Source organism: Mus caroli, chromosome 3 (assembly GCF_900094665.2).
Source record: "Mus caroli chromosome 3, CAROLI_EIJ_v1.1, whole genome shotgun sequence".
NCBI lineage: Eukaryota > Metazoa > Chordata > Mammalia > Rodentia > Muridae > Mus > Mus caroli.
This window is the reverse complement of record NC_034572.1, coordinates 25,990,091-26,015,991: the sequence shown is the minus strand read 5'-3', so window position 1 is coordinate 26,015,991 and position 25,901 is coordinate 25,990,091. Positions and strand designations below refer to the sequence as shown.

At 40.8% G+C, this 25,901-nt stretch overlaps 1 protein-coding gene across 6 annotated transcripts in view; it reads left to right on the top strand.

Moving 5' to 3' along the window:
* Phc3 (polyhomeotic homolog 3) overlaps window positions 1-25,901 on the top strand; it is a 68,955-nt gene that overhangs the window by 1,506 nt on the left and 41,548 nt on the right. For 4 of the 6 annotated variants that reach the window (XR_002377487.2, XM_021157279.2, XM_029474909.1 and 1 more), the window contains exons 2-7: window positions 1,719-1,881; window positions 5,929-6,084; window positions 9,775-9,852; window positions 16,806-16,961; window positions 19,028-19,126; window positions 25,422-25,665. Coding sequence is in view for 5 of the 6 variants with exons in the window: in XM_021157279.2 (XP_021012938.1) it covers window positions 1,719-1,881; window positions 5,929-6,084; window positions 9,775-9,852; window positions 16,806-16,961; window positions 19,028-19,126; window positions 25,422-25,665 (896 nt within the window). In the remaining variant the exon portion in view is untranslated. The remainder of the gene's footprint in view (window positions 1-1,718; window positions 1,882-5,928; window positions 6,085-9,774; window positions 9,853-16,805; window positions 16,962-19,027; window positions 19,127-25,421; window positions 25,666-25,901) is intronic. The other 2 variants (XM_021157280.2, XM_029474910.1) reach the window with 1 other exon arrangement.

Here is a 25,901-nt window from a genome sequence, read left to right as displayed (position 1 = left end):
CTAGAGTTAGTAAGCACAATGGTGTAGTCTAAGAAAAGCTACTGAGAATTGAAAAAAATTAACTTAAAATTTCTTATGTATAGGTAGCTGCGTATATGTGTGTGCATTATTGCCATGGAATGTGCCCAGTCCCTTGGAAGCCAGAAGAGGGCATCTGATCCCCTGGAACTGGGTTTTGGAGGGTTCTGTGGGTGCTGGGCATTAAACCCAAGTCCTTTGGAAGAACAGTGCTCCTAACCATTTGAACCATCTCTTCAACCCCACTAACATGCCGTTAGGATCTTATTTTTAATTTTATCCATTTTTTTTGAAACAAGGGTGTTGTGTAGCCCAGGCTGTCCTATCAATATGATGTAGCCAAGGATGACCTTCTTCAAGTGCTGGGATTACATGTATATGTGCCACCATGCCAGGTGTACTAAGACGTTTTAAATAACTGTACGGCAGCTACAGTTAAACTAGGAAGGAAGCTAGACCTTAGGAATCTTCTCAGAATGCTTTGAGGGGTGGAGGTGCATTTGTTCTTGCAAAGGACCTGGATTCAATTCCCTGCACGCACATGGTGGTTCAGAACTGTCCATAATTCCTCATATGCAGGGCATACAGGTACATACACATATCCACTCTCCCCCATGTACCCAATAAGAACTCTGATAATGCTTAAGCCCCACCCTCTTAATATTCTCTCACTGCTTTATCTTTTGGTTTCAAATTTGTCTTTTTTTATTGAAAAAAAATTTTCATACAACATATTTTGGTTGTGTTTTTTTTCCACCCACAATCTCTCCTAGCTTCTCCCCACTTTCCTACCTACCCAATTTTAAGTTCCCTTTCTCTCTTTTTTAAACAAATAAACATAAAAACAAAAACAAAACTCCAGAAAGACCTCAGTGGTGGTGATGGTGGCCCATACTTTTAATCTCAGGAGGCAGAGGCAGGCAGATCTCTGAGTTTGAGGCCAGTCTGGTCTACAGAGCATGTTCCAGGACAGCCAGGGCTGCACAGAGAAACTCTGTCTTGGAGAGGAAAAAAAAAAAAAAAAAAAAAAAAAAAAAGAAAGAAAGAAAGAAAGAAAGAAAAGAAAAGAAAAGAAAAGAAAAGAAAAGGAGAATCCCAGAAATATCTCCCCATGAAAACCCCATTAAAAACAAAAATCCAAATAAATAAAAGACTAATTCTAGAAAAAAATTGTCAAAATCAAAGCAAAATGAAGCAAAATCCTGGAAATACTGTTGAGTTCATTTTGTGTTGGCTAACTATCTCTAAGAGTGGGTTGATATATCCAGTGAGACTCCATTGGAAAAAATTGATTTTTCCCATTGCCAGTGGGCATCAGTTGCAGATAGCTTTTTGGTAGGAATAGGACCCCGTGTCCACTTCCACATGGCCAAAAGCTGTCCCTTTTCAATCATGCAAACATAAACTTCAATAGGCTTCACCTCAGGTACTGTTCTGAGTCATTTGAGTTCAGTTTAATGGTAATTATCAAATACTCTGTATTTAAGGGAAGTATATTTCTCTTCTGTTTGCTGATTGAGTGCTAGCTTTATTTTATTGAGGCCTTCCTAGAAATTTAGGCTCTTTTTTTTTTTTTTAACCCCACCCCACTCCCTGAAATTTAGGCTCTTAACTGATCATTTCTTTGTAGCGAATATTCATCAAAGCTCATAGGTAGTGAGTGGTTTTTCCTGGTACTGATATTTTGTGTTCTCTACCAGGTTTAAGGACCACAGCACAGCTATGGATAGTGAGCCGAGCTCTGGAACGTCCGTGTCAACAACAGCCAGCAGCACCACCACCACCACCATCACCACATCCTCCTCCCGAATGCAGCAGCCACAGATCTCTGTCTACAGCGGGTCAGACCGACATGCTGTTCAGGTACTTCTGCCACACACACACACACACACACTCTCGGGCAGTTAGGGCCAAAGATGGCATACTGTTGTGCCCACGTCAGCTGTCTGTGTTGATTCATATCCTCGGATAGTCGGATTGTAAAAGTTCAGCCTGGGAATGGAGCTCAGTGAGTGTTTGCTAGTCTGTGTTTAATCTCTAGCACTGCGAAAAGTCGAGTAAAAGAAAGCAAGCATTAAGTTTTGAAAAACCACTAAGGTTATTTAGTAATTATACTATTCAGAGGGCTTATATTTGTCAACAGGAAGCTTATAAGATTATGTGTCAGAATAATATAATGGAGTGCCTCTAGATGCAGCTATAAGAGGGAAGTTATTACTGGTGGGATAGTCGGAATAGCTGCTTTTCTGACTTACTTTATATCTGAGTGCAACATGCACATTTACAGAAAACCTTTCACATCCACACGGTGTAAGAACAGTGAGCAGGAAGGTTCTACAGCCTCTTGGAGTAGAGAGGGAAGAGAACCATTTGAAAGATTGTTAGTATAGTCATTTAGTTGAGAAAGTAAAGTTGATTTAGCTGAGCTTTATACCAGCAGAGACAAGATGGCATTGTTTTAGAAAGACATGAGTGTCGACATACGATGTTTCTTTGTTTGAATTCAGTCGTCATTATTCTTTGTATCTGGGTGCCCTTGGGCGGAAGACATAATCATCTCCTTGAGTCCCAGGAAACAGCAAAGTGTGGATAACACTGTGTACTTTGATCAGTTACTATGAGAATTAAAAGAAGTGTTTAGAATTGTGTGGGAGACATTACAGGTCTCTATAAATGGTAGTAGATCCACTGAACAATTTTTATGTTCCAGGCATTTAATGAGTGCTTTCTTTATGTAGATTATTTTGTTTAATCCTCTCAGACCTCTATACAGTAGGGATTTTACAAATAGGAAAACCAGTGTTTTAAATAAGCTAAATCATATTTCCAAACTCACATTGCTGGTAGATTGTCTGACTTCAGGTTCTGCCGGTACCTACTCTGAGTTCTTGCTGCTATGTGCTTCTTTATTGCCTTCATTGTTTTAGGATTCTCAATTCTTATAATTCCATTTTGTTTTGTTTTTTTAAAACAGGATTTTTCTGTGTAGCCCTGGTTGTCCTAGATTTTTCTCTGTAGACCAGGCTGGCCTTGACCTCAGAGATCCACCAGCCTCTGCCTTTAATTTCAAGTGCTGAGACTAAAGGTATACCACTACCTTCAGGCTTGTAATTGCATTTTTAAAGTTTTTTTTTAAAATTATTTATTTTTATTGATCCTTCTGCTTACATATATGTTTTGTGAGGTTGTCAGATTCCCCTGGAACTGGAATTACAGACAGTTGTGAGCTGCTATGTGGGTGCTGGGAACTGAACCTAGGTATTTTGGAAGAGCAGCCAGTGCTCTTAACCACTGAACCATGTCTCCAGCCCCTCCCCAACTGCATTTTTTTTTAAGGGCTGGGATCCAAATGTTATTTTATTATTGCAGTCTTCACTCTGTGCTACACTCATTCATCCCTAGATTTGTTTCTCCATGGTAGATATTCAGTGTGATATCTATGTAACTCTTCTGTGGTTTGGAATTTAGTTCTGACGTCATTGTGAGGAACTGCTGGAGGCCTTGTTGACTTAGCAGCAATGCAGACTTGAATGCACAGGAAGAACATATAGATAGGATGATATTTGACTATGCCATTTATTTCCACTTTCACTTATGCTGGATAAAGTAACAAATGTAATGTTATTAGAGACATTGCAGGTACTGATATGTCTCATAAGAAGCTCAAACTCTAGTTATTACAGGTCATTGAGTTTTCTCATTTAGAATATTTTCAAAGCTATGTTCATTGAACCACTTAAGTAGTTCTTTAACTTTCAAGCTTTATATTTTAGTCATGTGGATTTTCTTTACCCTGGTTCAGTAGAGAAACAAAATAAGAATGCTATCTTGTCCTTTAGCTTGTAATGCCGGTGCCAGGTATCTGGTAAAGAACAGGAGATCATGTTGACACAGGACATTACTCACTGACAGAAAAGCCTTGAGTTGGTTATTCGCTTGTTATGGAGTTTTTAGAATTTTGTTATGGAATTAGAAGATCATATATGGATTTATCTGACCAAAGAGGAGTAGTGCAGTTCTGAGTCACTCGGGGTTCATCCCTAGTCTTTTACTGTGAGGGATCAACTGGGCATCAGTGAGAAGAGTTCACAGCAGTGAACTCATGCAACTCTGAGGGGAGGGGTCCATGACTTTATGTCTGCTGTCCTGACTTCTTATGGGCTATCACACTCCTACTCCATTAGAGTGTTTATAACTCTGCTGTGACACTGAGATTAGCGCTCTGTGCTGCTACAGAGTCACAATGGCAACTGAGGCACTTTGACGTGTTTTGAACAGATGGAGGGAGGATTTTTCTCTTGTCTTCTTAGAAATCTTGATGTCTCTCTTTAGGCTCCAATTCTACATCTATTAATAATTACTCACTATAATTAATGATTTTTTAGTTTACTTAAAAATTACTCTATTAAAAATCATTTTGGAGCCAAGTGGATGCAGTATCCATGAAGGGCAGCAGAGGGCGTCTAGTCCTCTAGAACTGGACTATGAATGGTTGTGAGCTATGTAGATGCTGGGAACTGAATCCTGGTCCTCTGGAAGAGCAAGTGTTCTCAAAAGCTGAGCCTGCTCTCCAATTCTATATATACATTTAATATATTTATAATGTGTTTTTTTTTTTTTTTTTTTTTTTTTTTTTCTTTTTTTTTTTTTTGCCTGCCTGTATGTATGTATGTGTACCATGTGTATCCTGTTTGCCTGCAGAGGCCAGAAGATGGCATCCAGTGCTCCGGAACTACCACATGGGTACTGGAACCATGCTCAGGTCCTTAACTAACTCCCCAACTCTAGGGGTTTTTACAGTAGTCCACCAATGTCACAGGAGCTGCTGGCACGGTGGCTCAGCAGATAAATGTCTGTCTTCCAGCCTGGCAATCTGAGTTTGGGTTCCCGAGCCCACATGGCGGAAGGAGGGAACCCACTCCTCAAAGTTGCCTTTCTTTCCTCGCCTCACACATGCATACCGTGGTTTACCAATACACAAATAAATAAATTTAAAGAGTGGTTAAGAGCTATTTCTCTGTGAAAACAAAGAATCAGATTTTTTTTAGAAATTCAAAAATTATTGAGTCATTTTCAAAGAGAAATATCTCTTCAGTTTTATATGTTTAATATAATACTTATTGTAGAACTTTCAGACATATGGAGATAGGACAAACCAGACATTAACAGTCATCCCCAATATCCTCGCCTTATTATTTCCTAAATAGTATCTTATTCAAAATGATTTCTTCACCTTGAGATGTATTAGTCACTAGGTATACCTCTAGCAATTTATATTAAATTTAAAATTCAAGTTCAGTTTAACCCACTTCTTTACCCTAGCCGTTTTTCTGTGCTTGCTTGATCTGTGGCTGGTGGCCATTGCATTGTCTGTATTACCGTGTGTAACGGGTGCATGGTAGAACTATCCATCATGCACCTCCTGGCATTACCAAGCTGTATACAGAAAGCATAACATGTTCTTAACTACTAGTGTAGGAAGGCTTAAGTTTTTGGATTCTTGTTTATCTACAAGTTGTGAGTTACCGTATCCCTTTAATTGGTAAGGGTTTTGACTACTAATGAAAGTTAAGATCTCATCACATATTTGTCCTGTTCTACTTTAAGTGAATGATCTGGGTAATTTAATTTGTATTAATGTTGTGTAATTTATATAATAATGTATAATTATTGTATAATGAGCAAATCCTAGTGGTATGCAACAATAGGTAACTGTGATAATAAGCTTAATGACATTGACTGTTAAAGTAGTAAAAAGTTAAGGAGCTCCTTTTTATACTAACGTTTTTGACTAAGTTAATGGTTGATGCGGAGTTAAAATGGTAGAGCTGTGCAAAGCCTCAGCACCAGAGTGAGAAAACAATTTTGAGATGGCGTTTGACGGAGGCTCTCTTACCTTACCTACCACAGGTAATTCAGCAGGCCTTGCATCGGCCCCCCAGCTCGGCGGCTCAGTACCTGCAGCAGATGTATGCGGCTCAGCAGCAGCACCTGATGCTGCACACGGCTGCTCTGCAGCAGCAGCACCTAAGCAGCTCACAACTCCAGAGCCTTGCGGCTGTCCAGGTGAGGCCGGCGGGCAGTGTCTGTTAGATGGGGATTACTGGATTCTGCAGGCAGGTGTTCTCCGAGAGCTTGTTGTCCCCAAGGAGATGGGTTCCTAGGCTGACATATACAAGTTCACTTCCAGGCGAATAGACATGTTGGCGTGTTGCTCTTTATTTAAGTTGGGTAAATATTCTATATGTAGTGTGCTTTTGTCTCTAAAATTTTAGGTACGACACTGAATATTTAAGGTTATAAGAATTACATTTTTAAAACCAAAAGTAAGTTTTTTCTTCCATAGGTAAGCTTATCAAGTGAGATAACATTATGAGTGGTAGATGAAATAGACATTCTTCTACGCCTGTCAACTCCTGAGTTTTAGAGGTGCCATATGGTAGGACACGGGTGTGTGTGTGTGTGTGTGTGTGTGTGTGTGTGTACCTTTTTAAAATCTGAAATTAGTCCTATCAATAACATAATTTTATAATTAATGTTTTTGCTTAAAATAAAATATTTTTCAGCCTAGTGCTGGTGGTGGTACAGGTCTTTAATCCCAGCACTTGGGAAGCAGAGACAGACAGATCTCTGTGAGTTTGAGGCTAGCCTGGTCTGCAGAGGGAGTTCCAGGACAGCCAGGGCTACACAGAGAAATCTAGGTCCAAAAAATTTTTTTTTCAAAAAAGTTAATATTCTACAGTTTAAACTTTTTGTGAGATTTAGTTATTAATCTTAAATCTGAACAGAAAATAATCTTAATTTGCAATACCTGAAAAAAGTATTTCTGTTGTTTATAGATACCAGCTCTTGCTTCTTTTCAATAGTGTACTATTGTATGTTTGTTTGTTTGTATATGTATTTAAGAAAGATAGGAAGAAAAAAAGAAAGAAAGATAGGGTCTTCTTACTAGCTCTAGCTGGACTAGAAGTCACTGTCTAGATCAGGCTGGCCTCAGTCTCATGCAGATTTGCCTGCTTCTAACTTCCAAATTCTGGCATTAGAGGTGTGTACCAACATGCCAACTTCGATAGAGAATTAAAGATATTTTAAGTAACAGTTATGTTTATGATTTAAGGCAATGGAAACCTACTGGCTGTTGAAATAGCTCAAGTTTCAGTCCTGGCTGTCTGGAACTGACTCTGTAGACCAGGCTGGCCTCAAACTCGGAGATCTGCCCGCTTCCTGAGTGCTAGGATTAAAGATGTGCACTACCACCAACCTGCTGCTTCTTTTTCTTTTTTCTTTTTTTTTACAAAATTATTAATGGTTTTGATGTGTTGTGTGTGGTTACACATGAGTGTGTGACTGTGTGTTCCTATGTGTGCACTTGTGGAGGCCAGGCCAAGATGCCAGTTGTCTTTCTTCATGGGCTTTCTCTACAGTGCTCCCTCCTGAGGGCCTTGAAAACAGGATCTGCCAGGAACCAGAAGCTCACTGGCATGCTAGGCTGCCGCTTGCAGGATCTCCCTGCCTTTGTCCTTCAGTGCTAGGCTTAATGTGAAGCTATGCATGGCTTTTTGTATGAATGCTAGGGTTTCAGACTCCGTGTGCCCAGGCTTACAGAGCAAGTGTTTTTACCCACAGCCATCTCCCCTGCTTAGTTTCATTTTCCTGATGGAGTAGGGAGAGTGAGAGCTATTTTGTTGTGGTAATAATTAATCTCAATTGGGGGTTTCTGCCCTGCCTTAGATCATCCAGTTCCCATGAAAGCCACAAAACCTTTACACTTCGGATAAGCTTTAATCAGAACTAGAGCTGCACAGGCATCTACCCTGTGCGAGGGTTTACTTCCCTGCCAAGAACCCTGAGCTATGGCTTGCCACGTTCTGACCTGGGCGCTCTTACTCCAACTGGCTAGCCCTCTTCGCTGTGTTTTCATGATTCACCTCCTCCATGGGGCCTTCTCTCTTCCCTTCTCCCTCCTCTCCTGGTCCTGCCTCCGACCCCAACCCTAGGAACTGAAACCTTGCTACCGCTCTTCTGCCCAGCTGTAGGCATCTTTATTCAACCGACAGTTTTAAATTAAGGAGCAAGGCTACATAGTATCATATGGTGTAAATTAAGATTTCCTCATCTCTGAGGCATCTCCTGGCTGTCCTGGAACTCATTCTGTAGAGCAGACTGGCCTTGAACTCAGAGATCCACCTACCTCTGCCTCTTGATTTAAAGGCATATGCCAACACCATCCAGCATATTTTTTGTTTTGAATGAATGAGTTTATTAAGTACATAGCAAATGTAAGTAAAAGAATAATAGAAAGAAAAAAGCTTATCAAATCAGATGGTCAAAACAGACAGCAGCCCAAGACCCAGAGTTGGAGTTCCTAGAGGCTATCCTGGATCCCCCAGGCACGGCTTCCAAGTACCAGCACAAATGACAGCAGGAAAGTGATACCTACCAGCAAACCAGGGGCTTGCGAATGCCCAACAGGAGCCTGCTGAGGAAGCCTGCTAAGGCAGCTTGCTGTTGTTTCCAGTGGGCATGCCCAGTTGAAGCAGAGTATCCCTTTGGGTGACGCTTCCAAGTCATAGAGTGCCTGGCAGTGTCGAGAGGTAAAATCATCAAATTGATGCTTATAGCCTCCAGCCAAAGACAAACAGTGGGCAGTTATCTAGAGATTTCAAGTGAGCTTTCCTGCATGGTTGAGCTCCATTTGTACTCTCCCCGGAGAGGCTGAACTTTGAGCTTTTTTTCCCTTTTATTTTATTATTCAATTACTTTAAGATTTTATTATTTATTTATGTGTCCGTATGTGTGTTTGTATGCACACCTGGGTGCTAGTGCCAGTGGAGGCCAGAAGAGAACATTGGATCTCCTGGAGCTGGAGTTACAAGCAGTTGTGAGCCACTTGCCGTGGATGCTGGGAATCCAACTTAACCACTGAGCCATCTTTCCAGCCCCAGGGCAGGCACCTGTATTTCATGGGCTAGACAATAATAATATCAGGTGGGAATGGCCTTATCTTCTAGCTGTTTTCCAGGACATGATGTTTTTATACTTGGACAATTCTGCTTTATTCCAATGTGTCACAGCTAGTGGTATCTAGCGCATTCCCAGGCAAGGGGTCTCTGTAGACACTTGAGAGAATAAACATGCTTGGAGCTGAGATTTGGGGGGTCGGGGGGCGATCGCACTTCTAGTACTAGGTGCTCAGTGAGCTCAGATAACATGTGACAGTTTACCAATATACCTGCATTATGAGAGTGCAGCTAATGAAGAGTGGGGTCAGTGATCTGGCGCAGAGGGTAAAGGCTCCTGCTGCTAAGTGTGCCAGCAGATCGGATGGACTGTCTGACCCCTGGTACCCACATGTGTTCGCTGAAGCACATGCATGCAATAACAGAAGGCAAATACATATAGAAATGTAGACACAGGGGAGGGGAAGGCTTTGTTTTAAACCTTTCAGCTTTGTTTTTCCTTTAAAAAAAAAGGCCAGGATCAAGCCATGTTGTCTATAAAATGATTTGTTTTATACATAGACTTTAGAATTTTTACTGTACTTTTATATTATTGTGGCTCAAAAAAGTGGCTTTTGTTTTTGATCCACCCCACCCCCAACCCCCTGTGCATGTTTTCTGCTGGCTGTCAAGCACTGAAAACAGAAGGGAGATAAGGGTGTTTGTCAATAAGCTGTCTCTGTCAAGGTTCTGATTGCTCAAGGAAGTTTGAACTTAATGTTTTTACAGACATATTACAATAGTTCTGTTATTTTAGGCAAGTTTGTCCAGTGGAAGACCATCTACATCCCCCACAGGCAGTGTTACACAACAATCAAGTATGTCCCAGACATCTGTAAGTATACTAACACTTCTCCTGGATTTAAACATTTTAATTGTTGTTTTCCAAAAGTCAACTTGTTGTTCATAAAGCTGCTGTTCAGTTAATGAGTGCCCGGAAATGGGAGTAATTACACTTTTAAAAATCCGAGGGTTTTTAAATAAAAGGCTTATTTTTATTATGTATTTGTTTGTGCTATGCAGGTCTTTTAAATCTTTTTAAAAAATTTATCTGTATTTTATGTGCATTGGCGTTTTGCCTGCATGTGTGTCTGTGAGAATGTCAGATCTTAGAGTTACAGACAGTTGTGAGCTGCCAATGTGGATGCTGGGATTTGAGCCCCATTCCTCTGGAAAAGCAGTCAGTGACTTTCACCACTGAGCCATCTCTCCAGCCCGCATATGCAAATCTAAGGAGGCCGGAGGCATCGGATCCCTCTCGGATTAAAGCTGCAGGTGGCTATAAGCTGTGCACTGTAGGTGTTGGGAATTGGCTCTAGTTTTCTGCACGAGCAGTCCATCCAGCCATTGAGTTGTCTTTCCAGCTCTTGAGAATCTGAATGTTATTAAAGCCTTTTTGTATTCTTATACATCTTTTCCATTGAGTATGTTTAATGTCTTGTGATTCTCAATTCTTTTTTAGTTTCAGAATTTCTTGAAAGGTTGAAGTACTGAAAAGTGTTTCATGTCTTTGAATGACTTAAAAACAACAATCAATCTCTCTCTCTCTCTCTCTCTCTCTCTCTCTCTCTCTCTCTCTCTCACACACACACACAATTGAAAATAGATTCTTTTGAACAAGTACATTCCCTGATGGTGGTTGTGGTGCATGCCTTTAATCCCAGCACTTGGGAGAGGCAGGCGGATTTCTGAGTTCGAGGCTAGCCTGGTCTACAGAATGAGTTCCAGGACAGCTAGGGCTACACAGAGAAACCCTGTCTTAAAAAATTAAAAGGTGCTGGAGAGATAGCTTAGGGGTTAAGAGCACTGGCTGCTCTTCCAGAGGACCTAGGTTCAATTCCCAGCAACCACATGGCAGCTAACAAGTCTAATTCCAGTTCCAGGGGATCTGATGCCCTCATACCAATGTACATCAAATAAAATTAAGTAAAAAATTAAGAGCCGGGCGTGGTGGCGCACGCCCTTAATCCCAGCACTCGGGAGGCAGAGGCAGGCGGATTTCCGAGTTCGAGGACAGCCTGGTCTACAAAGTGAGTTCCAGGACAGCCAGGGCTACACAGAGAAACCCTGTCTCGAAAAACAAACAAACAAACAAACAAAATAAATAAAAAATTAAAAGATAAAAAGGAAACAGATTCTTCTCTTACACATCCTGACCAGTTTCCCTTCCCTACACTCCTCCCAGCTCTGTCCCATCTCCAGCTCCCTCTCCCCCACATACACTCCTTCCATTTCCCTTCAGAAAGGAGCAGGCCTCCAAGAGACAACTAAACAAGATAAAACAGGATACAATAAGACAAGGAAAAGGTCCTCATACCCAGGCTGGATAAGGCAGCCCAATAGGAGGGAATAAAAGAGTCCAAGAGCAGGCAAAAGAATCAGAGGCACACCTGCTCCTACTGTTAGGAGTCCCACAAGAACAGCAGCCTACTAGTCATAACATATACCAAGGGCCTAGAGCAGAGCCATGCCTGATGTCGTTTACGTAACAGCTAATAGCCACTTATGAGAGAGAGAATACATATCATGGCTTCCTTTCTGGGTCTGGATTACCTCACTTAGCATGATTTATTTTCCTCGTTTCATCCATTTGCCTGCAAGTTTCATGATGTCATTATTTTTTTTTAAATAGTTGAGCAATACTCCATTGTGTAAATGTACCCATTTTCTCTATCCATTCTTCAGCTGAGGGACATCTAGGTTGTTTCCAGTTTCTGGTTATTATGAATATAGCTGCAATGAACATGGTTGAGCAAGTATCCTTGTGGCAGGATGGAGCTGTGTCTTGAGGTAGATCAGTTCCCAAATTTTCAAGGAACCACCATATTGATTTCCAAAGTGGTTTTACAGGTTTACACTCCTACCAGCAATAGAGGAGTGTTTACCTTGCTCCACATCCTTACAAGCACCAGCTGTTGTTATTGTATTGTTGATCTTAGCCATTTTGACAGATGTAAGATGAAATCTCAAAGTAGTTTTGATTTGCATTTCCCTGGTGGCTAAGGATGTTAAACATTTCTTTAAGTGTTTCTCAGCCATTTGAGATACTATAGAGAATTCTATACCCCATTTTAGGTTCTAGTTTCTTGAGTTCTTTATATATTTTAGATAGCAGTCCTCTATTGGATGTGGAGTTGGTAAAATCTTTTCCCACTCTGTGGACTGCTGTTTTGTCCAGTTGACAGTGTCCTTTGCCTTACAAAAGGAAGCTTTTCAGTTTTCTGAGGCCCCAGTGCCTTAGTGCCTGAGCTATTGGTGCTCTGTTTAGGAAGTGTTTCCTGAGCCAGTGTGTTCAAGACTGTTCCATACTTTCTCTTCTATTAGGGTCAGTGTGTCTGGGCTTTAATTTTTATTGTTGTTGTTGTTTGTTTTTGTTTTTTAAAGATTTATTTATTTTATATAGGTGAGTATACTGTTGCTATTTTCAGACATACCAGAAGAGGGCATTGAGTCCCATTACAGATGGTCATGAGCTACCATGTGGTTCCTGGCAATTGAACTCAGGACTTGTGGAAGTTCAGTTAGTGCTCTTAACCACTAAGCCATCTCTCCAGGCCATGTGTCTGGTTTTATTTTATTTTATTTTATTTTATTTTTAAAGATTTATTATTTATTTATTTTTTATATGAGTACACTGTAGCTGTCTTCAGACACACCAGAAGAGAGGGCATCAGATCCCATTACAGATGGTTGTGAGCCACCATGTGGTTGCTGGGAATTGAACTCAGGACCTCTAGAAGAGCAGTCAGTGCTCTTCACCACTGAGCCATCTCTCCAGCCCCTGTCTGGTTTTATGATGAGGTCTTTGATCATGGTTTTTTCCCTTTACAACTCATCATAGACCTTCCCCTACTTTCCAGCCTCTTAACTTTATTTTCTCTCTTCCTCCCCCCAAAAAACCAAATCAAACAAACAATGCCCCCAATACAAGAAATTAAAAAAAAATCACAAAAATGAAAATCAAACAAGCAAAAGACCAATAATATAAAAAAGAAATTACCAAAACAAAGCAAAATGAAGCAAAAAGTCCACAGAAGTATGACTGAGTTGTTCTGTTGGTTGGGTACTCTTGAGCATGGGGGTCTTGTGTTGGTCAGATTCTCCTGGCATGGGGATCCGATGCCTTCTTTTGGCTTCTGTAGGCACTGAGCTCACCTGTAATCCCCCTTCCTCCAAACACACATACACATGTGCACATGCACACACATATAATTAAAAACTTTTTAAAAAAGAATTTAAGTTATGAGCATCCCCAGTAATATCACTGCCCTAAAGATGTATTCTGAAACCTTGATTGCGGGCATGTGGGTTTTCATGTTAAATTCTGTAAGTGGCCGATGATGTAACTTAGGGCAAGCAAGCCAGTAGGTTGCCTGTACTCCAAGCTTTTCTGATTTTCTATTTAGACTTGTAGCTTTTTCTTCATCTAGATACACCTGCATTTAGATGAAAAAGAGAGGATTCAGTAAAGGATGATGTGGTCTGAATTGTGTCTCCCCAAAATTGATATGTTGAAAACCTAACTAGAAATAGACTTTGTAGTGAACTGATTTAAAGTTAAATGAGGTCCTAAGAGTGGAGCCCTCCTATGAGAGGACAGATGCCTGTTAAAGAGGAAACGTTCTCGGAGGTCTCTCCATCATGGGAGGATATAGGAGAAGGTGGTTACCAGAAGAGACCCCACACTGGAGACTTGGGCTGGACTCCCTTACTCCTCTCAACTTAAAAACAAATGTCTGTTTTTAAAATTTGTGGTGCTGGGAATTGATGCAGGCCCTCACACAGGCTGGATGAAGCTCTACCACTGAGTTGCTCAAGTTGTCCGGTTGTGGTTTTCCGTTGTGGCAGACTAAGACAGAAAAGGCTTTGCATCTGAAAGTTGGCCAAACAAATCAGTTTTTGAATTATTCAGTAACATTGTATTTGAAGAGCGGGTTTGTTAAACAGTTTGTATACTAGTGACTAAATGTTAACTTATGACTCTTTGAGGGTTTCTTAGCTAGTTTACATGTATAATACAAGTATGTGTGACTTATGTTGCAGGATGAGTGGCAGTAAGAATGAACATCAGCTAGAATATGAAACAGATAATTTTAATAAAGGGTGGGTTTTTGTTTTGTTTTTGTTTTTTTCTTTGAGACAGGATTTCTTTGTGTAGCCCTGGCTGTCATAAATCTAGGTCTGCAGATCATGCTGACCTGCCTCAGTCTCCCAAATGCTGGAATTAAAGGCTTGCCCCACAATGGCCTGCAATATACTTAAAAACAAACAAACAAACAAACAAACAAGCAAACAACACCCCAAAGATCTGTTGCTAGATCATCTGTAAACAGAATCCTTTTAGGATATAGCCACATTGCCCAAAGTTGGGCAATAGAATAGGGATTGAACCTGAGCTAATAGTGAAGTTTTGGGATGGTGGTTATGGGAAGGGAGACAGTTTTTTATTGTTAAGAATCATGCTGGTTGCCCTGAAGGTGTACTCGGGTTACAGACCCTTCCTTCCTTCATGGACAGTGTATTCCTTTGCAGAAGTACACCCACACATAGCAAAGATCTTTTTTTGTTTGTTTGTTTTTTTTGAGACAGGGTTTCTCTGTATAGTCCTGGCTGTCCTGGCACTCACTTTGTAGACCAGGCTGGCCTTGAACTCAGAAATCCACCTGCCTCTGCCTCTGGAGTGCTGGGATTAAAGGTGTGTGCCACTACCACCGAGCAGCAAATATTTTAATAGAATACAATCAAATAGTAATTGACTTCCTCCATAACTGGTATGGTAGTGAACAGGAAAGAATTTGAGGAGATTGTAATAGATACATTAGTTTTATATGGGATGTTAGTTTTTAGAACAGAGCTCATTCTGGAACAGCTCCGTTTCAGGCATCCATTATTGTGTTGGATTCTGTGTTATCTTTCACTCTCATGAGGAAAATGAGTTCCAGTACCTTTGTGTGTATCCTGAAGACTGACATCTACGTAGGGTATCTGCTGTGCTCATACTGCAGTTTAGGTTTTGAGACAGGGTTACTAAGTGAACCTAGAGCCCTTTGCCTGCTTGGGAGTGGCCATCCAGCAAGCCCATGGATCCTCACGTCTGCTGTCCCAGGGTTAAGGTTGTGGATGTGTGTCACTGTGCCCCACCTTTATGTTGGCCCTGGGCCAAGCTCAGCTCCTCCTCCTGTGTGATGAGCACTTTACTGACAGAACCATCTCTCCAGCCCATGTTTCAGAACGTTTTAATGCTGTTGTGCTGTCAGTATTTGGTACCCAGTATTGGGTAAGTAAGTCATCAGAAAGGATGCCACCAAACAGAGCAGTTGCTATAATGTCCTATGACTGTGTACTTGTCTGTATCCTCAGTGTGCTGTACAAATCTGTTTCCTTTCAAGTTTTGGTGCAAGTTGATTAGCCTTTTTCAGGATCTTCACTCAAAAACAGGGACCTCAGTGCCAGCTTTACAGCCTGGCCAGCCAGATGTGGCCCTTCTGTGGGGCCTCGGTGCAGCTGTGGCTTACTGCCTGGGTTTGCATTTTGTACTGATACCTGGGCAGTTCCCTCCTGCCCCCTGGTTTTGTTAACGCCACTTTCATCTTCACATTGAGGAGGCAGTGGAGAGTGTCTTTGAGCACATGGATGTGTGCTCACTTCCTGAATCAGAAGGCTAATGATTCTTAATTTTATTTTCTGCTTTGTTCCACAAAAAGGATTTAAGGTGAGGTTGGGTTATATTCTCTGTTTGAAATTATTAAGAATGAATGATAGATGACCATGGTTATGAATTGGAATGATGAAAAAGGGTGTATGTATCTCTCTTCTCTGCTTCTTGGCCTCCGCATTCCATTTCCCCTTTACAGATCCAAGCAGGTTACCAGTTTCTAATGTGTTTTCCAGGGATTTATTAGGCTACACACTAGTCTTTACTTTTTTGAGCTAGGATCTTATTACATAATATGTAATAAACTTAGGCTATCCAACAACTTGAAGTGTAGCCTAGCTCAGACTCACCATCAACTAATACTCCTCCTGCCTCAGCCTTTCTTGTGCTTGGGAGTACAGGCTTGTACCACCCTCTCAGCCATATGCTATTTTTTTCCTATTTTTTTTTTAGACCAGATCTCGTGTACCCTAGGCTGACCTAGAACCTGTTCCACGGCGCAGAGCTGGCATTTAGCCCAGGGCCCTCGTCTCTCCACTTTTCAGTACTGTGTTATGAGTCACCACAGCTTTCTAATTAGTTCTTAAGCAGTGACTTTAAACTTTAAAGTATTTATGCATTAATTTTGTCGCCAATATTTTTCCATCTGTTTGACAGGTAGCAATTCTATTTTCTTATGTTTTGTGAACACACTGCACTAATTTTATGTTAACCTGTATGCTTTTTATACAGGAATGGATTATTTGTTTTTTAGTTTTTACTCACTTCAGAAGCTCCTTAAAATGCGAGTGTGAGAAAATAGTGTACTAAAATTAGAATTTTAAAGTTATTTACTCTGTAGCATACTAAAATAATTGAACATTAGCCCAGATTTCAGGGAGGCAGTAGTAATGACATTTTAAGATGCTTGAAGTCTTACTGAAATGTGAATATGTTAAAAAGTTGTCCCAGTTACTAAGCAGTCTGTGTTGGGTTTTGCTTGTATGCAAATAGTTGCCCACAGTAGAGGGTTCTGCAAGGATCAGAGCCGCTCTTTGAGGCTTCTGCTGCTGACTCCCTGCTTCAGCTTGGTGAGGTTGAGGACCACAGACACAAAACTGGAAGCGTCTGACCTGTTACGTTGTCATCTCTAGATCCTGTCCGCTTCTCCCGCACCTGCTCAGCTGATGAACCGCTCCCAGACGTCCAGTTCCACCAGCGGCAGTATCACCCAGCAGACTATGCTGCTCGGGAGTACCTCTCCCACCTTAACGGCCAGCCAAGCCCAGATGTATCTCCGAGCTCAAATGGTAAGATACAAAATACCAGCTTTCCAGTGTCTAACTGCTGGAGAGTTCAAGTGTGTCTAAACTGGATAAAGTGAGGCATTTTTAATACTTGAACAGGAGTTAACAAGTATGTGTATATACTTAGCCTTTGTGCATTTATAAATGTGTATAAAATTCCACCTTGAAGTAGTAGGCCTTTTTGGTAAAATTATTTTTTAATACTTAGTAATTGATTTTAAAAACGTTCTTGCCATCTCAACAATTGAAGAGCTTTTAATAATTTTATAGTTTTAGTACTTACAGTAATATATAAAATAATTTTATTCTGCTGACATTGAAAATTTGTGGAAATAGTTGGAAATACTAAAACCTTAGTTTTTAACTATAAGGATTTGTCCTTGGACCTTCTTGAAGCTGGATTGGAGTTTGACACTTCAGATAATTCATAGCTTTGGTTATAATTGTCTCAAGTTTTATAATGTTGTCTTCTTATGTGTAATTCAAATTTTTTATTAATATAGAAATGTTGATTGATTATTCTATAAATAGGTTCCTACTGATTTCCTGAATTAATTGTTGAACTTGTTTTAAGGAATGTAGACAAAGTTAGACAAATGTTTTAGTATATGTGTCTTTATATAAATCATATATATGTATTAGTTAATTTTGCAGTAAGTTAGAGGTTGAATCCAGGCCTTCATGCATACTAGGCAAGCGTCCTGTCGACATTCAGCATCTTCAACCTCCTTAATATGCAGGTTTCTGACCAATGAGCTGAGTATAGAATCTGACCCCAGGTCTTCATTTAGAGTTGGCTGGGCAGTTCCCAGTGGTGATTTGGTGGGAAGTGATGATGGGCACAGCTCTTATTCTGTTCACGAATTGTGGGGCACACATCACCTTTCTTGTGGTTACTTTTCTCCCTTGAAGTCGTCTTTAATGATATGGTTTAAAATTTGGTTGAACCATTTGATTTGTGTGTGTGTGTGTGTGATGATTTGGACCTTTAAAATGGGCAGTTCATATGACTCAGTCTAATGGAATATATTCCTTTTGGAGGAGAGTGATTTGAGACTGCATGCACTGAAAAGAAGAAAATTTGTGGGTGAATTTATGTAGACTGAGTAAGTGAGTAAAGAAAGTGTAAAAGGTCTAGAGGAAGGAGGGGCTCAGGAGCGGGGAGGGGCGGTTAGGGGACAGGGACGGTGAATATGATCATTCTATATGTGCACATACACACTGAAACCCAGTACTGTACATTAATACCTACTACTAAAAATTCAAAATGAGGAAATACCCCTAGTTGATTTTAGTTTATGTAGCAGTAGGATGGTAATTCCTGGAATGACTTTAGAATAGTGTATCTAAGCACTGAAGCCTACTGTTACTGACTAAATTCGGTTCGGTTGAGTAGATTGTATTGTCTTAGAAATTAATGATACTTGTATTATAATAAAGGTCTGAAACAAGGCGAGGATGTACAGATTATGTTTTTCTTTTTTTGTCATTTTGTGTGAAGACATTTTGTTGCTCTGTTTTAACATTCTGACATTTACGTTTAGAATAAACAGCCTTTTACAGACAGTTTTAAAATCAGGAGCAACCGTACTTTGTTCTACAGCTAGGTTCCTTGTAGTGGAGAAATTGTAGTATGGTATGTGGCATTGTTATCTGTGTGGACCAAAGAGACCTATTGGTGTTTCTTTTCCTCTTTCTTACCAAAAATTAACCTATATTCTAATAAATTTTTATTTTCACTTTCCATCTTAGGAACCTGAGATAGTAGCTTTTATTTGAAACAAATTTGGTTTGAGGATTTCATATCACCAAAATCCATTTTTGTCTTTGAGTAGATTTTTTTTTTCCTACTCTCAGAATTGTGAGGTATTTTAAAGCTGTTGATAGCTTCTTTGAGCTCTGTGATTACAACCTTTTCTTTGTCATGTGAAGCCTTTTGTTTAGGAGGTGGTCCTAACTGGCATTGTCTCTCTGTCACAGGGTTCAGTGTCTTGCCTGCTTGCTGCACATTGTGTGTGGGACGTGTTCTTTAGTCTCAGGCTGTTACTTTTGGTTTTCTGTCTGTACAGCTGATTTTCACACCTGCTACCACTGTGGCTGCTGTACAGTCTGACATCCCTGTTGTCTCGTCGTCACCGTCACCTTCCTGTCAGTCTGCAGCTGCTCAGGTGAGACTGTCTGGCTTCACAGTATGCCCCTGAGGGCTGTGTCTCTCTCTTCGGAGAGACTGGCACTGCGCTCTCGGTTCAGCCTCCACTGCAGAGTGCATGGCCATGCCTTTCAGGTGAAATTCATGCACCACTGAGAACTTGGAGAACATGGTCGTTTGTAGAACTGACAATATAATTGAACAGAGATTTAGCTTTCTAGGTGTTCACTAAGGTTGATGAGAGTTTTGTTAATGACATTGTATTTTTAGTTTTATTATATACCAGATTCCTTTTTTATGGGAATTATATTATTTTTTGTAGACTTCTTTGCAAGCAGTTATATAATATATAAGTTGAAGTGGATGGTAGTTTTAAGTTAAAAATGTATTAAATCAGGCAAAATTTAAGTTAAAAACTTAAGTAGAATATTACTTTACTTGATACTATGGAAAACAATGAATGGTAACGTCTATCTTATTCACAAAAATTAAATGAAAGCAGAATATAAGCCTAAAGATAGAAGTAAAAACTTAACTCCCTGGGAGAGAACAGGGCGGCGGCTCTGCAAGTCCAGTCAGGGCTTTCTTGGGGCGTACAAAGAACATTACCTACAAAACAAAAATAGTGATAAATTGGACTTTATTAAAACTATAAATTATTCTTTAAAGAATCATCATGAAAATGAGTACGCAGATTACAGGCTGAAAAAAACTATTCACAATAAATGTATCTGACCAGGGGGCTGGAGAGGTGGCTCAGTGGTTAAGAGCACTGACTGCTCTTCCAGAGGTCCTGAGTTCAAATCCCAGCAACCACATGGTGGCTCACAATCACCTATAATGGAATCAGATGCCCTCTTCAGGTGTGTCTGAAGACAGCCACAGTGTACTCACATACATAAAATAAATAAATCTTTAAAAAAATGTATCTGACCAGAGATTGTACCTAGAATATGTTAAAAGAAATGCCTATAGCTTAATAATTGATTATGAGGTTAGTTTGGGCAAAAGATTTGAGGAGATAGTTTAAAACAAGACAATATATAGGCCAGGCATGGCATATGGTTTTAATTCCAGCACTTAGGAGGCAAATAGATCTCTTTGAGTTTGAGGCCAACCTGGTCTATATAGTGAATTTCTTAACAATCAGAACCAAAAAGTAAGACTCTGTCTCATCATCAACAACAGCAACTTCAAACAAAAAGTGAGCACATGAAAAAAATGTTCAACATCATAGATCATTATAGATATGTAACAGAACCATAATGAGCGTTATTAATACTCACCTGGGTGGCTGAAATGACTGATGAGCTACAGTAGATTATGACAGCTAAATAGTCTCTAAGTGCCAAATGTGTAAGCAGATGGTGGTGTATTTATACAGTGGGACCATGTTCACAGGTGGGGAGCAAGTCACAGATAAACCCGTAACAGCATGGTTATACAAGAAGTGCACCTGGGATTCTGCATTTCTAAAATTCCAGAATAGAGACAATTTTCCATAGTGCAAACATTCGATTAATGGTCCCTGAGGCAGAGAGGAAAGGTTGAGCGGGATGTTTTGTGTATTGGTGGGAATGGTGGCTATATGGTATATATCTGCTGTCAAAACTCATGGAACGGTTACATCCATTGTAAGTGATACCTCAATAAACTTCACATAAAATTATTTACGTTCAGAAAACTTTCAGCTAAACAATTAAGCAGATATTACTTTATGTGATGCTATTTTTAGACTTCATGGCAGACTCTCATATTGTATCATTTTTGGCCTTTTATTTAATTACATATTTATAATATCTTTTGTTCGTTTGGGGTGTGTTTTCAGTTTTTTCTTTTGACAGGGTTTTGCTGTGTAGCCTTGGCTGGCCTTGTACTTGGTGTGGGCTGCAGGCCTTGAACTCAAGGCAGTGTTCTTGTCTCAGTGTCTGTCCCAGTGCTGGGATCTCAGGCATGAGTCGCTGTCCCTGCTGCGCTGTGTCTCATTTCATGTTTCACTTTCTGGCAAGATGTAAGAAATGAGGTAGTAACAGCATTCTTTGACTTTTTTTTTTTTGAGAACCTCTTTGTGTATTCACATATTTAATAATAAAGACTAATTTTTATGTATTAGTTGTAAAGAGTGTGGCCAGATATACCAGAGTTTTCCTAACTCACTCCTGTTAGGTAGCAGTCAGTGGGTGCTAAGCTCCAACTTCTTTACTTACACTGGAAGTGATACCTCGGTTGTTAAACGGCCAATGAGGCAGTCAGAAACTACTTAGCACAGTGCCTGCCACATATCGAGGTATCATATCTACTGATTAGTGTTTACATTTGACATTGTGTGCAGACAAACCACACATTTGGTTCTTAGTTTTCAAGAAGCTAGAAATGAAGAGAGGAACATAGCTATTTAAATGATTTATAGTTTACACACTGACCCAGTATCTTAGGATATTATGACTGTTTACTGTGCTCTGGAGCACACCTTGCTTACCTATTTTTCATGATGAAAACGTTCTTACAAATCTTTGATCCAGCTCATATAGCTTATGAAAGTGGCCTCTGCTGCACTTGGATGTAAGCTGTTTGTGTGGCTCTGTGAGGGTCTGATGTAGTTGAGGCTTTCAGGAGAACTGGAGGAGTGGTGATTGGGCATTTTTCTGTGAATACTACGCTTTTGAAGTGGCAGTGAGTGAAGCTGGCAGTGGCTGGTGCTACTGACCCAGCGAAGGTATAACTTCAGGTTCAGTGCTGCTGCTTTTGAACCTTTTCCGCTACTTAAAAAGATTTGTAGTTTAATAATTTAATTAAAACTACAGTAGTCGGGTCTGGTGAGATGGCTCAGTGGGTAAGAGCACCCGACTGCTCTACCGAAGGTCCGAAGTTCAAATCCCAGCAACCACATGGTGGCTCACAACCATCCGTAATGAGATTTGACTCCCTCCTCTTCTGGAGTGTCTGAAGACAGCTACAGTGTACTTATATATAATAAAAATAAATAATCTTTAAAAAAAACTACAGTAGTTAGTAGATATCAGTTAATTTTTCCTCAGTGAAATACACACACACACACACACACATGCGTGTGCACACTATGTATGTATGTATGTATGTATGTATACACACACATATGGTCTAGTCTCATTGTGTACTTCTAGCTGACGGAGAAAAATACATACATAGATCAGGTGGCCTCAGATTCCCAGAGCTCCACTTGGGTTTGCTCTGGAGGGTTGGGATTAAAGGCGTGCACCATGATGACTGGCACTAAGGCTTCTGTGTAGAAGAGTAAGAAATCGTCCTTATGAAGGGGCACTGTGGGGAATGCTGATGTGAGGAGAAGTGATCTCTTTGCATTAAACAGCTGGAAGCTAAAGATCTACTGTGACTAGCACGACACTGACTTCCCATCTCTTGGGCAGAGAACACAGGATACTGTGACAGTGTTTGGTTCAAGTTAAAGGATTTTGAGACTATTTTGGCAGTGATATATTCATTATGTACCATAAAACATTAGAGTGAAGTTAGGAAAAATACATTATGCACAATGTCAGAAGATTTTCATAATATCATAGGCTTGGTTCAGGGGTAATGAAAATTAAAGCCAGGCTCTTAGCATGGATATTTTTTTCCTCAAAAGTGATGATGTCAAGGGCATCTCAATATGAGTCTTTCCAACAGTAAATCAATACTACCTTTGGTGCTCTAGTTCCTGTATTGTAATTTATTTAATCAAGTTGGTACATGAGTGATGATGGCAGCTGTTAGTTACAGTCTAAAAGCTCACATTGACCATATCTTACTTAGCTGTGGAGACAGGGCATTGCCTTCCAGAAACAGCAAGAGAGTTAGAGAAATGACGTGTGTGTGTGTGTGTGTGTGTGTGTGTGTGTGTGTGTGTGTGTGTGTGTAGGTGTCAAGTCTCTGCTGATCACACACTTCATTCTGACTCACTCATTCAAGATTTCCAGGTTATTCTTGGTTGTCACTATTATATGGTCCACTGCATGGATCATTCATAGAAAAGCTGATATTCTCTATATTCTCTATTATGTTGCCCTCCTCAGGAGAGTTTATTGTTCTGCTTATTTGTTTATTTCTGTACTTTTGGAGTCAAGGTCTTGCTGTGTGACCAAGATTGTGCTGGAATTAATGATGTATCTTAGGGTGGCCTTGAACTTGTCTGTGATCCTTCTGCTTCTGCCTCCTGCATGCTAGGATTATAGTCTTGGGCCACTATCCCTGACAGTTGATTTTTCCTTTTGTAATACCGGACATACTGGGCAAAGGTTCTCCTACCCAGCTACATCCCTGTTCTCCCAGAGACATTTTAATGTACCTCCACCCAGACACTGATGGCGTTTGTTAGTAAAGATGAACACGTTTTAGTGTTAGCATAAGAGCCTTACAGGGAACAGAATAACCTTTCAAATAGCTATAGGATGTACATTTCAAAATCAAATGTAAGAGAATATCCCAGACTTAGGAAGCGTCCGTGTTTGTGGTTCTGAGTGACAGACGAGGGAAATGTCAGTGCTGAGGATGAGAGCCTGTTAGCTCATCTCACCAGTCCCAGATGCGCACGCTGGTAATGCACACGCCAGCTAGACATTGTGGGAACGCCCTGGGCTGGGGGAGGGAAATTTCTCACAAAGGAGTTCAGGAAGCTCTTCTGAGAGAGGGGAGGGCATTATTGGATCAGGACTAAGGGCTTGAGAAAGAATGACATTTAGGTGAGCGGGGCCAGAACAAATGAAGGATGTACATGATGTGTTAGGGCCTGGTGAGAACAGTTCAGCAGGAACGTAAGAACTGTAGACCAGCGAGGAGAAAGTGGGGTCAGTGTGGTCTGGGCCGATATCACGAGCTTTTGGATGGCAACCCAAGGAGTACAGTACAGTTTACTTGTGTGAAACTTTAATACTAATGGTTATTAATATACATTGGCACACAATGGAAAGTATGTTGGGAAAATCTGAGAAGCTCCATATGATCTCATTTAGAAAGTTTTTCTGATGGTGTTAGTCATTTTTTGTTGCTATGACTACTAACCTAGGAGAAATAATATAAAAGGAGGGACATTTCTTTTGTCCTGTGGTTCCAGTTCATGGTGGGCCCTTGCTGTTCTTTTCTGGGTCATAGAGGCAGAGCATCATGGCAGGGGGTGTGTGGGCCAAAGACTATCATGGTAGGGAGTGTATGACAGACCAACTTGCTTACTTTTTGGCAGACAGGCAAAGAAGGTGGCAGGAAGGGACCAAGGCCCCAGATCTCCTCTCCTACAGATCTGCCTCCAGTAGTCTATTCAAACCTTAAGTCCTTTTGCTGAGTAAGCAGTGATGAAGGCAGGGTCCTCCTCCATCAGTTCCCACAGCAGCTGCCTCCGAGCAGACGAGTGTGGCACCAAGCCTTTAATCCATGTGCCTCTTTGTGGGCTTGAATGGGGAGGGACTTCATTTCCACAAATTAACGGTAGCTACAGAATTGTTGACGATTACCTGGCATGAGCATTTATTTGTCCTCTATTGACACTGCTTGGCATTTGGACAGAGAGTGTACCCTTGAGTACCAGCTGAGGTGGATGTGGAGTCAGGACCCTGAGAGTGCAGAAGATAGGACTTGGCAGCATCTTTAGTCTTGACATGTTGGAACCTCCTGTGACCCTCTGAGGACCACTGCTAGCACTAACTGCATTTGGTGCATGTGTCACAGAGGCGAGAGGCCATGCAGCTTTTGGAGAGGCATTTTCTGCTTTGCTGTTGAGAAAGGTATAAGCTCAAGTAGGATGAAATGGGATAATCCCATCTGTTTACAATGGTTAGAATGGCCCCAGCATAGGCAGGATACCACACAGACCCATTTCACAGCTGTGGATCCTGTGTCAGCTCAAAAGAGCCAGTTCTCAAAGGCAAAGAATGGTCAGCAACATTATTTAAATTTCAGTTTTCTGAAAATGCTTCTCATAAGTATCACGATGGAGTTGTGGATTGGATGAATCAGGTGTCTTGCAGCACTACCCCAACACGGCTAGTTTACAGTTCATTGCTGTCAGCCCTTCCCCCTCAGTCTTTGGTTTTCATTTAGCTCCTCTTGTTCTTCCTATCCTCTTGCTCTTCATTCACACTGGCCTGTACCTGCCCTTACGGCCTTTAAAACCTGTAACATTTAAGATATGCTCACTTAGATGGGATCAGTGAGTTGTCTCAGGAGCTTGGCCCTCCTTGTGTACGAGGCATAATGTTAATTGATGTTAAGATCTTAAGATCGTTCTTCCCAAATCAGCTAAAGCCATCTGTTTTTATCTTTACTTTTTGTTATGTGGTTCTTAGGTTCAGAATTTAACCTTACGCAGCCAGAAGCTGGGTGTCTTATCTAGCTCACAGAATGGCTCACCAAAAAGCGCTGGTCAAACCCAGTCCTTGACAATTTGCCATAATAAAACAACAGTGACCAGTTCTAAAATCAGCCAACGAGACCCTTCTCCAGAGAGCAGGAAGGGAGGAAGCCCAGGTCTGGAATCCCGGAGCACGGCCGTCACTCGGACATCAAGCATCCACCAGTTAATAGCACCAGGTGGGTACACAGTCACGGCAAGCAGTTGTCTCATACAAAGGGATCTGCTACTTGAGTAAGAGTAACAGTGTTCAAACATTTTAAAATGAGGATTTTTATAAGTTAAAGAAGATCTCACTAAGTAGCTTGAAAACAACCGGAAGAGCCGGGCGTGGTGGCGCATGCCTTTAATCCCAGCACTCGGGAGGCAGAGGCAGGCGGATTTCTGAGTTCGAGGCCAGCCTGGTCTACAAAGT